The 14,439-nt window shown below is 46.1% G+C and overlaps 1 protein-coding gene across 1 annotated transcript in view; it reads left to right on the top strand.

Annotated features, from left to right (window-relative positions):
• The window catches only part of UTRN (utrophin), a 481,902-nt gene that overhangs the window by 229,539 nt on the left and 237,924 nt on the right, over positions 1 to 14,439 (top strand). Inside the window, exons 45-49 of the mRNA XM_064158262.1 lie at positions 1,726 to 1,861; positions 1,945 to 2,091; positions 5,277 to 5,361; positions 8,922 to 9,121; positions 11,706 to 11,823. Of these exons, the coding sequence (XP_064014332.1) occupies positions 1,726 to 1,861; positions 1,945 to 2,091; positions 5,277 to 5,361; positions 8,922 to 9,121; positions 11,706 to 11,823 (686 nt within the window). The remainder of the gene's footprint in view (positions 1 to 1,725; positions 1,862 to 1,944; positions 2,092 to 5,276; positions 5,362 to 8,921; positions 9,122 to 11,705; positions 11,824 to 14,439) is intronic.

Here is a 14,439-nt window from a genome sequence, read left to right on the forward strand (position 1 = left end):
CCTCCCTTGTCCTACTGGCCACACTGTTCCTGATGCAGGCCAGGATGCCATTGGCTTTCTTGGCCACCTGGGCACACTGCTGCCTCATCTTCAGCTACTATCTACCAGCACTCCCAAGTCCCTCTCTGTCTGGCTGCTCTCAGCCACTCTGTTTCAGGCCTGTTGTGCTACTTGGAGTTTTTGTGGCGGAAGTGTAGAACCCTGCACTTGTCCTTGTTCAGTCTCATCCCATTGGCATCTGCCCACCCATCCAGCCTGGCCAGGTCCCTCTACAGTCATGTGCTTTTCAGTACTTGACCATTTTAAAGGATTCATTTTGGCATTCAAAGGATTTGATTCTCATCATTAAAATACAAGATACTCACAAAGTAATACAACTATCTCAAAAACAGGTAAATCCCAGTGAAAAAGTCACACAATACACTTTTAAAAAGCCTGCAGGAAACATTAAACATAAGTCACAGTAATGACTATACCTTCAGGCCTAAAAATTTTAGAATTATAGTATCATAGAATCAGTCAGGGTTGGAAGGGACCACAAGGATCAGCCAGGTGCAACCCCTCTGCCATGGGCAGGGACACCCTACCCTAGAGCAGGCTGCACACAGCCTCAGCCAGCCTGGCCTTAAGCACCTCCAGCCATGGGGCCTCAACCACCTCCCTGGGCAACCCAGTCCAGGCTCTCACCACTCTCATGCTCAACAACTTCCTCCTCACATCCAGTCTGAATCTCCCCACCTCTAGCTTTGCTCCAGACGAAAATAAAAGGCCACTGATTGTGAAAGTATTTTCCAAGGGGAAAAAAATCCTGAAATCTCACAAAGCTTTAATAAAACTTTTGAAATTAAATCATTAGGACAAAAGATTTGACATTTCTAAATGTATCAAAAGATGTTAAAAGCATAATTATGTAAGTAGGCTCCAGAAATAACTTTCCATTCCAGGGATTTATCCTCATACATTTTTTAGCAGTAAGAACAGAAAGGGGACTTTCCAATCCCAGATACACTGAAATCTGGTATATTTGTCTCAGACAAGCCTCTCTTTGATCTTTTGTCCAGTTCTGGGCTCCTCAGTTCAAGAGAGATGTTGAGATACTGGAAGGTGTCCAGAGAAGGGCAACAAAGCTGGTGAGGGGCCTGGAGCACAGCCCTGTGAGGAGAGGCTGAGGGAACTGGGGGTGTGCAGCCTGCAGAAGAGGAGGCTCAGGGCAGACCTCATTGCTGTCTACAACTCCCTGAAGGGAGGCTGTAGCCAGGTGGGGTTGGTCTCTTCTGCCAGGCAAGCAGCAACAGAACAAGGGGACACAGTCTCAAGTTGTGCTGGGGGAGGTCTAGGCTGCATGTTAGGAGGAAGTTGTTGGCGGAGAGAGTGATTGGCATTGGAATGGGCTGCTGTCACGGAAGGTAGTTTGGGAGGCTGTGGGGAAAATACGTGGAGACTCACTTGTGGATTTTCAAGTGATTGGCATTGGAATGGGCTGCCCAGGGAGATGATGGAGTTGCTGTCCCTGGAGGTGTTGAAGCAAAGCCTGGCTGAGGCACTTAGTGCCATGGTCTGGTTGATTGTCTAGGGTTGGGTGCTAGGTTGGCCTGGATGATCTTGATGTTATCTTCTAACTTGGTTGATTCTATAGTTTTATGACACTTGCATCTGAAGTAATGTAGGACCAGTGTGCTGTGTTCACTACAGAGTTGCCTGTGGGTTTTTGTTTCCCTTTTTGAGGCTAAAAGGAGAGAATCAGCAGGTGATGGAGTACAAGAAGAAGCTTGATGAGCTGCGTCTCTGGCTGGAGAATGCAGAAAATGCCCTGGACACAAGATATGCATTCAACCATGAGAAAAACTTGCAAGAATTACAGGTAAGATTGCTTGACATGTATATGTGTAAACTCTCGCTTAAGTATGTATTGTACTTCACTCTAAAACTCTTCTTACCTCGTAGGTCCTAAGTGAAGAGATGGAGGTACAGAGAGACAAACTGGAATGCCTGAACAGAGCTGAACCTGAAGTACTGTTTAAAAACATTGATCTTCGTGAAAAAGACAAACTTTCCAGTTGCCTGCAGTCCCTCAATATGAGGTGGAATAAGGTGTGTGGTTCTTCAGCACTGGTTACCTGAAGTACAAAATATAGTGGTGTGCTCGAACTGGTTGTTTTCCCTTCCGTGTGTCTGTGACATGTACATAAATGTCTGTGATGGTTTGAGTGTTACACCCCCCACCCACCCACCCCCACCCCTTGCTTTGGAAATCACCCAGACTAGACTCAGCCAGCTCTGGAAATATGAATGAAGCTTATAGTTACAGCTAGCCCAATATACAAGCAGATAGTTGCAGTATATACAGTTATAGACAGAAATATGCAAGGTAAAAGGAAATACAGAAACACAGCTCCCCTTCCAGAAACCTGAGGCTCCAGGAGGGGCTCTCAACCACCCCTGCACCTTCCCCCTACCCCTCTCAACCTTACCCCAGTCCCAAGGAAGAACTGAGGTTCAGCCAGGGGGTTAGGAAGCAAAGTGGATTAGTCCAAAATGGAGAGTGAGGTTAGAGAGTAAGATGCAGCTCAGCCAGCAGCCCAAGTGAGAGTGATTATCTGTGTTTTTATTTCTTGTTCCTATACATCTCAGCAAGCCTACGAGCAAAGCAGACATCACCACTGTTTTCCTTTCACAGCCTGTAATTAGTTCTTCTCACCAAAACATTCTAGCTAGCCTCAAACTAGCACAATGTCCTGGACTGGTTACCTGAAGTACAAAATATAGTGGTGTACTTGAACTGGTTGTTTTCCATCCCATGTATCTGTGACATGCACATAAATGTCCTGGACTGGTTACCTGAAGTGGAAAATACAGTGGTGTACTTGAACTGGTTGTTTTCCCTTCCATGTATCTGTGACATGCACATAAATGTCCTGGATTGGTTACTTGAAGTGGAAAATACAGTGGTGTACTTGAACTGGTTGTTTTCCCTTCCATGTATCTGTGACATGTCCTGGATGTTCCTGTGTGTTTAGAAAATACACTCAAGTTCATGTCTGCATGAAAACAGTGGTGGATGTTTGTGATAGTTTAAGGTTTATTCAACTATTCCAATAAGAGAAATCAGAACTTTTCCTGCAGAATGTAGGTAAATTATAGCATTGCTTGTGAAAGAAGTAAGAATGGTAAAGTCTAATTGGTATAATTGCTAATTGGTATAAAAAACAATGCATGAGCAATATAATTTCACTGTCTTGGCTTTTGGGCCCTGCCTCTGTTGCTGTGCCTTTGCCTCTCTGACTCCTCCACACTAACCTTTTGCTGATAACACATGAGATTTGCTGGTTTTTTTTATCTGGGGGGAGAGAAGTAGATGGCATTGGCCCCTTCTGGGTTTTTTCTTTGTCTAGGGAGAGGGGAAGACTGGATTCCTATATTATCTCTAAATTGCATATAACTGTAATTACATATAAATATATATTTGTGAGTGTAGCTTTGCTATAAAATATAGCTTGAACTTACTTCCAAGCTGTCTGAGCTGGTCTGGTAATTTTTTTGGGGTGGGGGAGGAATTTTCCAACCCATCACAATGTCTTTTTCCAGCAGAGGGAGTTAGTTTAGCTTAGGTTTTGTACTGATTTTTCTTTCTTGTTGGCTTTCTTTTAAACAGCTGGGTCAAAAATGCTTCACTTGAGGCAAAACTGTAGAGTAGTCATTTGAAATTGTTAAATCTTGCTGTGTATGAAATAGAGGGACACATGAGCCTGTGGTAAAGCTTAGTGAGAGCATCTCATCAGATTCTAATTTAGAAGAGTTATACTCAAGAAGAAACTCTTGTGTTCAGTCACTTTGAGTATATGAAAAGAACAGAACTCATAGAATCATAGAATCAACCAGGTTGGAAGAGACCTCCAAGATCATCCAGTCCAACCTAGCACCCAGCCCTAGACAATCAACCAGACCATGGCACTAAGTGCCTCAGCCAGGCTTTGCTTCAACACCTCCAGGGATGGTGACTCCACCACCTCCCTGGGCAGCCCATTCCAATGCCAATCACTCTCTCTGGGAAGAACTTCCTCCTAACATCCAGCCTACTGGATTGAGTTAAAGCGAAGTCGGAATCAAGCAGATCCTGGACTTCCAAATGAAAAGCTAAGACAATTATTTGGATCAGGGAAGTAAGAATTTATTGAAGAAAGGATCTTTTGATAGGTCAGGGAAAGAAAAAATGTTGTGTTTTTACCTACACAGCTATAAAAATGAGGATTTCCCACCCACCATGTGTACATTACTTTTCCATCACTGCCTTTTAAAAAGCAAGATAGGCAAGTTTGTCTTCACTATAGTAGAGTTTGCTAGTAACATACTTTTCTTTTCAAATTAGCTTCCTATTTCTCTGGTTTGCTGTCACAGATGACTATAAGTCATGCTTTGTGTGATGCTTTGAGTGTTCCCCACCCCCCCACACCTTAGAGATTACCCAGACTAGACTCAGCCAGCTCTGGAAATATGAATGAAGCTATTTATTTACAGCTAGCACAATATACAAGCAGATAGTTACAGTATATACAGTTATAGATAGCAATATGCAAGGTAAAAGGTAATACAGAAGCACAACTCCCCTCCCAGAAACCTGAGTCCCCAGGAGGGGCTCTCAACCACCCCTGTACCTTCCCCCTGCCCCTCTCAACCTTACCCCAGTCCCAAGGAAGAATGGAGGTTCAGCCAAGAGGTTAAGAAGCAAAGGTGAGTGGAGAGTGTGTTAGAGAGATGCAGCTCAGTCAGAAGCCCAGGGCAGAGTGAGTGAAAAATGGCCAGAGTGTTATCTAATGTTTTCCTTTCTTCTTCAGCAAGACTGAGGGAAGCAGACATCACCATTGCTTTCCTTTCACAGCCTATGATCTAGTTCTTCTCACCAAAACATCCTACCCTGCTTCAAACTAGCACACTTTGTGTCATCTTTTGTTCAAAGTATGTGCTCAAATGATGAGTCATAGCTTCGATGTTAGGCAGTAAAAACCATATAAACAATGTGTCTGCAACAGTTCATTTTTCCACCCCCCCAGGTTTTAGGTAAGCCACAAGAATGTACAGCATTAACACTTAAAGATTCTCTCTTGGCATTTTTAGTGTTTTTAAATGATACCTTGAAAAATTTCATTGAAATATATATGTGGCATGCTGCTGTTGCAAGAATTGTGTAGAATATTTTGTCTCCTAATAAGTGATTACTTGTTTGCTGTTCATCTAAGCTTTCTTACAGTTGTAATTTCTCCCTCTCTGTTGGGCTGTAGGTGTTCAGAGAAGTGCCTGACAGAGTGAGAGAACTGGAGGCATTTGTGGGGCAGCCTCATTTTGTCACGCAGGCAAAGCCTTCTGGTGAGTTTCTGCTGTGCATTGAATTTAATCCAGTTTGTGGTCAAAAATAATCCAAAAAGGAAAACCCTGCCTGCACACTTAGACAAGTGGAAAGAAGTAATGTCCATAGCTGTGCTTGAAACTGCTTTCATGTTACTATGGGAGAGAATATTGGTAAGGGAAAAAGTCACTATGCAGGTCGGGACTAGGGGGGGGTCCTTAAATCATAGAATTCATAGAATCATAGAATCAAACAGGTTGATAGAGACCTCCAAGCTCATCCAGTCCAACCTAGCACCCAGCCTTGGCCAATCAACCAGACCATGGCACTAAGTGCCTCATCCAGACTTTGCTTGAACACCTCCAGGGACAGTGACTCCACCACCTCCCTGGGCAGCCCATTCCACTCTCTGCCAAAAACTTCCTCCTAACATCCAGCCTAGACCTCCCCCAGCACAACTTGAGACTGTGTCCCCTTGTTCTGTTGCTGCTTGCCTGGCAGAAGAGACCAACCCCACCTGGCTACAGCCTCCCTTCAGGGAGTTGTAGACAGCAATGAGCTCTGCCCTGAGCCTCCTCTTCTGCAGGCTGCACACCCCCAGTTCACAGGGCTGTGCTCCAGGCCCCTCACCAGCTTTGTTGCCCTTCTCTGGACACCTTCCAGCACCTCAACATCTCTCTTGAATTGAGGGGCCCAGAACTGGACACAGCACTGAAGGTGTGGCCTGAGCAGTGCTGAGTACAGGGGCAGAATAACCTCCCTTGTCCTGCTGGCCACACTGCTTCTGATCCACCCCAGGATGCCATTGGCTCACTTGCCCACCTGGGCACACTGCTGGCTCATGTTCAGCTACTCTCTACCAGTACCCCCAGGTCCCTTTCTGCCTGGCTGCTCTCAGCCACTCTGTCCCCAGCCTGTAGTGCTGCTTGGGGTTGTTGTGGCCAAAGCGTAGAACCCTGCACTTGGCCTTGTTCAGTCTCATCCTGTTGGCCTCTGCCCACCCATCCAGCCTGCCAAGGGCTCTCTTAAAATTTCCTTAAGAGCTTTAAAATGCAGGAATGTTTTAGTAAGGCTCAGGCTTCCTCCTCAGGAGCCAGTGTCCCAGATATTTGTGACAGCCTGGTTTCCTGTGCATTCATGCCTTGTGCTTGTGCCTTTTAGTAATTCAGATCCTTACAGTTAATTACTTGTGAAATTTCTCCTGCATGCAGGCTCTCTGCAGTGCTATAAATAAAGGTCATTCTGCATCTCTGTAGACACACAGGTTTTATCTTCTAGGTATTCATCTTCAGGAGTCTTGTGGGGGATGCTAGCTAAATATGAGATGTTCTTGTGTCAGATACTTAGAATCATAGAATCAACCAGGTTGGAAGAGACCTCCAAGATCATCCAGTCCAACCTATTTGCTGTCTTTTCTAGATCAGCAGGTAGTGTAAATGAGAGGCCCAGGTGTCTTTTTAAGAAAGCTAACTAGAAAAGACAGCCTTTTCCTGAAAGAATTTGTAGCTTGAACTTTATCCTATTAACTGTTTGCATTTATTTTTTTCCATTTCAGCAGCAGTAAACAAAATCCAAAGAAGGAAACCCAACTTCTGTTTAAGGCATTCAGAGCCTTGATACAACTTGTTTTTCTTTCATACAGGGTGTTTAAATAAAGCTGGAGGCAAGTGTCTCATATTCATGCCTCAGCTCGATTTAACTTAGTGTCTTCTTGGAAATAGAGCACAATCAAACACAGCTGCTAGAGCAAATCTTGAACAGCTCATTCCTCACTTTGTTGTTTAAAAGACATGAGGGCTGAACTAGCAGGCATCTGTCTCTTCCTACGATTGTTGTGTATTGCCAAGTCAGTTGAAGGATCATAGACACACAGAATCAGTCAGGGTTGGAAAGGACTACAAGGATCATCTAGTTCCAACCTCCCTGCCATAGGCAGGGACACCCTACCCTAGACCAGGTTGGCCAGAGCCTCATCCAGCCTGCCCTTAAACACCTGCATGATCTACTGCAATAGCTCAGCTTAATTGCGTTTAAGTGGATTATGAGCCAAGAGTGGGCAGCACTTTTCTGTCACTGTCTGCCACAAGAAACTCCTGGCCAAGCTGGCAACTCATGGTTTGGACAGGTTCAGTCTGTACTGGATCAAGAACTGGCTGGATGGCAGAGCCCAGAGAGTGGTGGTGAATGGTGCCACATCCAGTTGGCAGCTGTCACTAGTGCTGTGCCCCAAGGATCAGTGCTGGGCCCAGTCCTGTTCAATGTCTTTATTGATGATCTGAACCAGGAGATTGAGTCCAGCATCAGTAAGTTTGCAGATGACACCAAGCTAGGAGCAGGTGTTGATCTGTTGGAAGGTAGGAGAGCCCTGCAGAGGGACCTGGCCAGGCTGGATGGGTGGGCAGAGGCCAACGGGATGAGATTGACCAAGGCCAAGTGCAGGGTTCTGCATTTTGGCCACCACAACCCTAAGCAGCACTACAGGCTGGGGACTGAGTGGCTGGAAAGCAACCAAGAGGAAAGGGACCTGGGGGTACTGATAGACAGTAAGCTGAAGATGAGCCAGCAGTGTGCCCAGGTGGCCAAGAGAGCCAATGGCATCCTGGGCTGGATCAGGAGCAGTGTGGCCAGCAGGACAAGGGAGGTTATTCTGCCCCTGTGCTCAGCACTGGTCAGGCCACACCTTGAGTGCTGTGTCCAGTTCTGGGCTCCTCAATTCAAGAGAGATGTTGAGGTGCTGGAAGATGTCCAGAGAAGGGCAACAAAGCTGGTGAGGGGCCTGGAGCACAGCCCTGTGAGGAGAGGCTGAGAGACCTGGGGGTGTGCAGCCTGCAGCAGAGGAGGCTCAGGGCAGACCTCATTGCTGTCTACAACTCCCTGAAGGGAGGCTGTAGCCTGGTGGGGTTGGTCTCTTCTGCCAGGCAAGCAACAACAGAAGAAGGGGACACAGTCTCAAGTTGTGCCAGGGGAGGTCTAGGCTGGATGTTAGGAGGAAGTTGTTGGCAGAGAGAGTGATTGGCATTGGAATGGGCTGCCCAGGGAGGTGGTGGAGTCACTGTCCCTGGAGGTGTTGAAGCAAAGCCTGGCTGAGGCACTTAGTGCCATGGTCTGGTTGATTGTCTAGGGCTGGGTGCTGCTAGGTTGGACTGGGTGATCTTGGAGGTCTCTTCCAACCTGGTTGATTCTATGATTAACACCCAAGTGAGGAAGGCAGTTTTAGATACTCATCTCAAATGAAAGGATTTTTTTTATGCTTAACAAGACTCAATTCCCTTTCATTTCAGTTTTTAGCTTTGCCATGGGATTTGATATCATTTTACCACTGCAAGTTGTCTTTGGTTTTGTTTTGTATAGAGACTGAATCCTTTGGGTGAGGCTTTGGCACACATAACAGCCTTAAAGAAAAAAAAGGGGGTGGGGGGAAGCAAAAGGAATTTCTGGTTACTTAGATTCTCATGTTTAAAATGTCTTAAATACAGATTTTACCTATAGAATTACAGACCCCCCCACACCTTATCATTTCTGCAATTGCATGTGGCCAATGATTTTTCACTTTCATGAGACTCCCAAACTCTTGTTTCAGATGTCCAAAAGGTGGTGCTAGTATCTTCTGCATTGGAAATTCCTGTTCAGCAGGCTTTGGAACTTTCTGCACCTACTGATCTGGATAAAACTACGACTGAGCTGGCTGACTGGTTGGTATTGATTGACCAGATGCTCAAGTCAAACATCGTCACCGTGGGAAACAGCGAAGAGATCAATCGGACTCTTGCACAAATGAAAGTATGTGTTTTCTTTGAAGGCTAGGGGGCAGAAAACTGACTCACACTTCAGTAGTTTATATGTTCAGTTAAGAAATGTGCTTAAATAAACACCACCCCCCCCGCCCCCCAAACTGCCCAACTCCTCCCAACCACCTGACTACGTTAAATACATAACTTGAAAATTACACTTTCAGTTCTGTCATTTTGACACTTCTCTCCCCTCTGCCAATTGCTGTGTCCCTGTGTGAGCTAGGCACTGTGTGATAGTTTGAGTGTTGCCTGCCCCCTACACTTAAGAAAGTCACCCAGACTAGACTCAGCCTAGCTGGAAATTGGAAGAATGAAGCTATATTTACAGCTTAGCACAATATCCAAGCAGATATTTACAATCTATACAGCTATAGATGGAAATAGACAAGTTAAAAAGTAATACAGAACCACAGCAGCCCTCCCAGAAACCAGAGTCCTCAGGAGGAGCTCTCAACCACCCACCTTCTTCCCACCCCTCTACCTTAACCCCAGACTTTGCTTTATGTTCAAGGTGAGTTTGGAGGGTCGACTGGAGTGTTAGGAAGCAAAAGGATTAGTCACACAGATGGCAGGTTAGAGAGAGAGAGAAAAGTGCAGCCTCAAAGACAGAGAGCAAACTCTGTGTTATCTGTGTTTGTGTTCTTGTTCTTATCCATCTCAGCAAGCCTATGAGTGCAGCAGACATCACCATTGTTTCCTTTTCACAGCCTAGCATCTAATTGTTCTCACCAAAATATTCCAGCTAGCTTCAAACTATCACACACTGCTATTGTTTTTGTTTGATTGATTGATTGTTTTAAACAGAGCACATAGAGAAGACTTGCAGGAAATGACAACTTTTGGGGAATGTATATGCTAAAGACTTGGAGAAGCTTCGTATTGATTTGGAGCATGACCTTTACGATCCACTCTTTAGGGGGTTCTAATGAGTTTTGTTGTGGTGTAGTTTGACTACACTGATGTCCAAAGACATGCTAAGATGATTAAAAGTTCACAGTATCACAGTATCATCAGGGTTGGAAGAGACCTCATAGATCATCAAGTCCAACCCTTTACCACACAGCTCAAGGCCAGACCATGGCACCGAGTGCCACGTCCAGTCCTGCCTTGAACAGCTCCAGGGACGGCGACTCCACCACCTCCCCGGGCAGCCCATTCCAGTGTCCAATGACTCTCTCAGGGAAGAACTTTCTCCTCACCTCAAGCCTAAACTTCCCCCGGCACAGCCTGAGGCTGTGTCCTCTCGTTCTGGTGCTGGCCACCTGAGAGAAGAGAGCAACCTCCTCCTGGCCACAACCACCCCTCAGGTAGTTGCAGACAGCAATAAGGTCACCCCTGAGCCTCCTCTTCTCCAGGCTAACCAATCCCAGCTCCCTCAGCGTCTCCTTGTAGGGTTGTGCTCGAGGCCTCTCCCCAGCCTCGTTGCCCTTCTCTGGACATGCTCAAGCATCAAAATGTCCCTTCTAAACTGGGGGGCCCAGAACTGAACACAGCACTCAAGGTGTGGTCTAACCAGTGCAGAGTACAGGGGCAGAATGACCTCTCTGCTCCTGCTGACCACACCATTCCTGATGCAGGCCAGGATGCCATTGGCTCTCTTGGCCACCTGGGCACACTGCTGGCTCATGTTCAGGCAGGTACCAATCAGCACCCCCAGATCCCTCTCTGTCTGGCTGCTCTGCAGCCACTCCGACCCCAGCCTGTATCTCTGCATGGGGTTGCTGTGGCCAAAGTGCAGCACCCTGCACTTGGAGCTATTGAAGCCATCCCCTTGGACTCTGCCCATCTGTCCAGGCGGTCAAGGTCCTGCTGCAGAGCCCTTCTGCCCTCCAACCCAGCCACATCTGCCCCCAGCTTGGTGTCATCTGCAAACTTGCTGATGACTGACTCCATGCCCTCATCCAGATCATCTATGAAGATGTTAAAGAGGATGGGGCCCTACTGATCTGGATAAAACTACAACTGAGCTGGCTGACTGGTTGGTATTGATTGACCAGATGCTCAAGTCAAACATCGTCACTGTGGGAAACAGCGAAGAGATCAATCGGACTATTACACAAATGAAAGTTGTAACATAAATGCTTATGGTGTAAATGTTTGTTTCTGTTGATAGCTTATGCTGTGCTGAGCTGTGACTAGGGGCAGTGTTTTGGGATATGTGCTGTGAGTAAGGGTCATCGGGCTCGACTTGATAGCAATTAACATGAGTAACTGTAGAGTAAAAGCTGCAGGCTGGAAAAATAAGTGCTGAACTGTTTCTGTAGTTGTCTGATACAGTCTGGAATTGGAAGGAATAATGTGAAGTGTGAAAAATAGCTACTGGAAAATACTGTCCAATGTCTGTGTGTTGTGGTTTAACCATGACGCTGATAACTGTGCGGTTTGTACAGGTTAACCTCCACCCACAGATTTTCAGTAGCTGTAATTCAGAATGTTTTTGCTTTATAAAGAAGTGCTACCCTACTGTTACAATCCAAGGCCTACAATAATGACAGTAACAACCACGTACTTGTGGCAGCACTTGCTAAATTCTGCTTTTTGGCCTTAAAAATCATCGTCCTACTTCTCAACAGATAACGAAGGCGGATTTGGACCAACGGCACCCTCAGCTTGACTCTGTTTTTACACTGGCTCAGAATTTGAAGAACAAAACTTCCAGTTCAGACATTAGGACAGTGATCACAGAAAAATGTAAGTTTCTTCATTCTGTGTTTGCAAACTCAGTGTTTCTTGTGGCTTTTTTTGGTCAATTAAAACATCTCCATTGTCATCCTAAACTCTTGATTTTGACACTAGCTGAAGTCACCTTCCTTGACTACACTGAAAGCTTAGCAGTTAAGTGGCTCTCAGCCTAACAGCCTAATGAAAATTCCTGGAACCTAGGATTTTCTCTTGTTTTATATCTTGACTGGCCATTTTCTCAGCTGCAAAAGTAAATATTTTTTGCTGGGATTTCACTGAATGGTATAGATTGGAAGGGACCTCTGAAGATCATCTAGTCCAACCCCACTGCTAGAGCAGGTTCACCTGGAACATGTCCAGTGGGATTTAATGGCTCTGGAGATGGAGACTCCACAACTTGTCTGGGCAGCCTGTTCCAGTGCTCTTGTAGCCTCAAACTGAAGAACCTGGTTGATTCTATGATTCTATGAATTGGTTTATTCTCCTTGTTGTAACGTTCAGGTAAAACCCCTGATGTCCACCTGTTTTCTCAGAACCTCCTGTGTTTCAGTTTGTGCATTTTCCTTTGTCTTCTCACTGGAAAGAGTCTGGCTCCATCCTCCTGACACTTGCTGTTTAGATATTTATAAGCATTAATGGGGTTCCTCAGTCTCCTCCAGATTAAACAGACTCAGGTCTCTGAGCCTTTCCTCATAAGGTAGATACTCCAATCTCCTAATCACCTTAGTGGCTCTCAGCTGGACTTGATCTTCTTGTTCTTCTTGAACTAGGGAGACTGAAACTAGACACAGTGTTCCAGGTAAGGTCTCACCAGGGTGGTAAAGGGAAGGGAAAATATCCTTTGTCATGCTAGCCACACTCCTCTTAATGCATCTCTGGATGCCATTTGCCTTCCTGTCCATGAGGACACATTGTTGGCTCATGGTCAGCCTATCAGCCACCAGTAGTCCCAGGTCCTTTTCCCCAGAGCTGCTCTCCAGCAGGTCAGCCCCCAGCCTGTGCTGATACATGGGGTTGTTCTTCCTCAGATAGAATAATTTCAATTGGAAGACCTTTGACGCCACGGAGCTTAATCATTATCTAACTCTACCAAGTGTAGCGCTAAACCATGGCCCTTACCACCACATCTCTGCATCCTGTAAACATCTCCAGGGGTGAGGATTCAACCACCTCCCTGAGGTGGCTATTCCAGTGTTTGGTAACACTTTCAGTCAAGAACTTTCCTCTTTTGTTTACTGCTAAAAGGAGCTAATAGTATCTTTGGTTTTGTTGAGCTGTGGTGCATTGGGCAGTTAGTGAAAAGCATGAATGTGTTGACTTTGGATGATAACTTTGTGTATGTACTTCCAAAATTGTTGTCACCCTCCAGAAGAGGGTGACAAAACTGGTGAGGGGCCTGGAGCACAGCCCTGTGAGGAGAGGCTGAGGGAGCTGGGGGTGTGCAGCCTGCAGAAGAGAAGGCTCAGGGCAGACCTCATTGCTGTTTACAACTACCTGAAAGGGAGGCTGTAGCCAGGTGGGGTTGGTCTCTTCCGCCAGGCAAGCAGCAACAGAAGAAGGGGACACAGTCTGCAGTTGTGGCAGGGGAGGTCTAGGCTGGATGTTAGGAGGAAGTTGTTGGCAGAGAGAGTGATTGGCTTTGGAATGGGCTGCCCAGGGAGGTGGTGGAGGCGCGGTGCCTGAAGGTCTTCAGGAAAAGCCTGGCTGAGGCACTTAGTGCCATGGTCTGGTTGACTGCATAGGGCTGGGTGTTAGGTTGGCCTGGATGATCTTGGAGGTCTCTTCCAACCTGACTGATTCTATGATTCTGTTCATTTTCCTCTGAAAGCAGACTTAGTCATTTCCCTGACATGCTACTTTTTGTCCTAGGCTCTTGTCACGTTGTATTTTTCACCTGTTGTTTATTCTAGTTTAAAACCTTTTTACTCATCATCTGATGTTAACTCCATTTATTTGGAGAGGAATGGGATACTTGAAGGAAATAGGGTGTGATCAATAGCTTCTCTGCTGGGTGATCTACATAAGTATAGAAAAGTCTGTGGTAGAATGAAAGTGCTGAATTAGGTTGTTGCAGGAGTGTTTGATAGAATCAACCAGGTTGGAAGAGACCTCCAAGATCATCCAGTCCAACCTAGCACCCAGCCCTAGCCAACTAACCAGACCATGGCACGAAGTGCCTCAGCCAGGCTTTGCTTGAACACCTCCAGGGACGGTGACTCCACCACCTCCCTGGGCAGCCCATTCCAATGCCAATCACTCTCTCTGCCAACAACTTCCTCCTAACATCCAGCCTGTGCCAGCTTGGCACAACCTGAGACTGTGTCCAGGCTTTTCTTGAACACCTCCAGGGACCTACCAAGGTTTCTACCTTAGTCAAAATTTTAATACAGATGCCACTAGACTGCCCTCAATGCATAATGGTCTGGAAAACTTGGTTGTATGTGGATAGCTTATACAGAATTTAAGAGTGTTTATTTGTACTGGTTTAAGTCAGAGATGCACAAAGATTGCCTTGCTGTTATAGCTGTCCCCTTTAAATTGGAGCCCTGCTGTTGGCACATCTCTGTAATGCAGCTGCAGCAGACTTTCCTCCCACACGTCTGTGCTTCAAAATAACACCTCTGA

Source organism: Pogoniulus pusillus, chromosome 18, assembly GCF_015220805.1.
Source record: "Pogoniulus pusillus isolate bPogPus1 chromosome 18, bPogPus1.pri, whole genome shotgun sequence".
NCBI lineage: Eukaryota > Metazoa > Chordata > Aves > Piciformes > Lybiidae > Pogoniulus > Pogoniulus pusillus.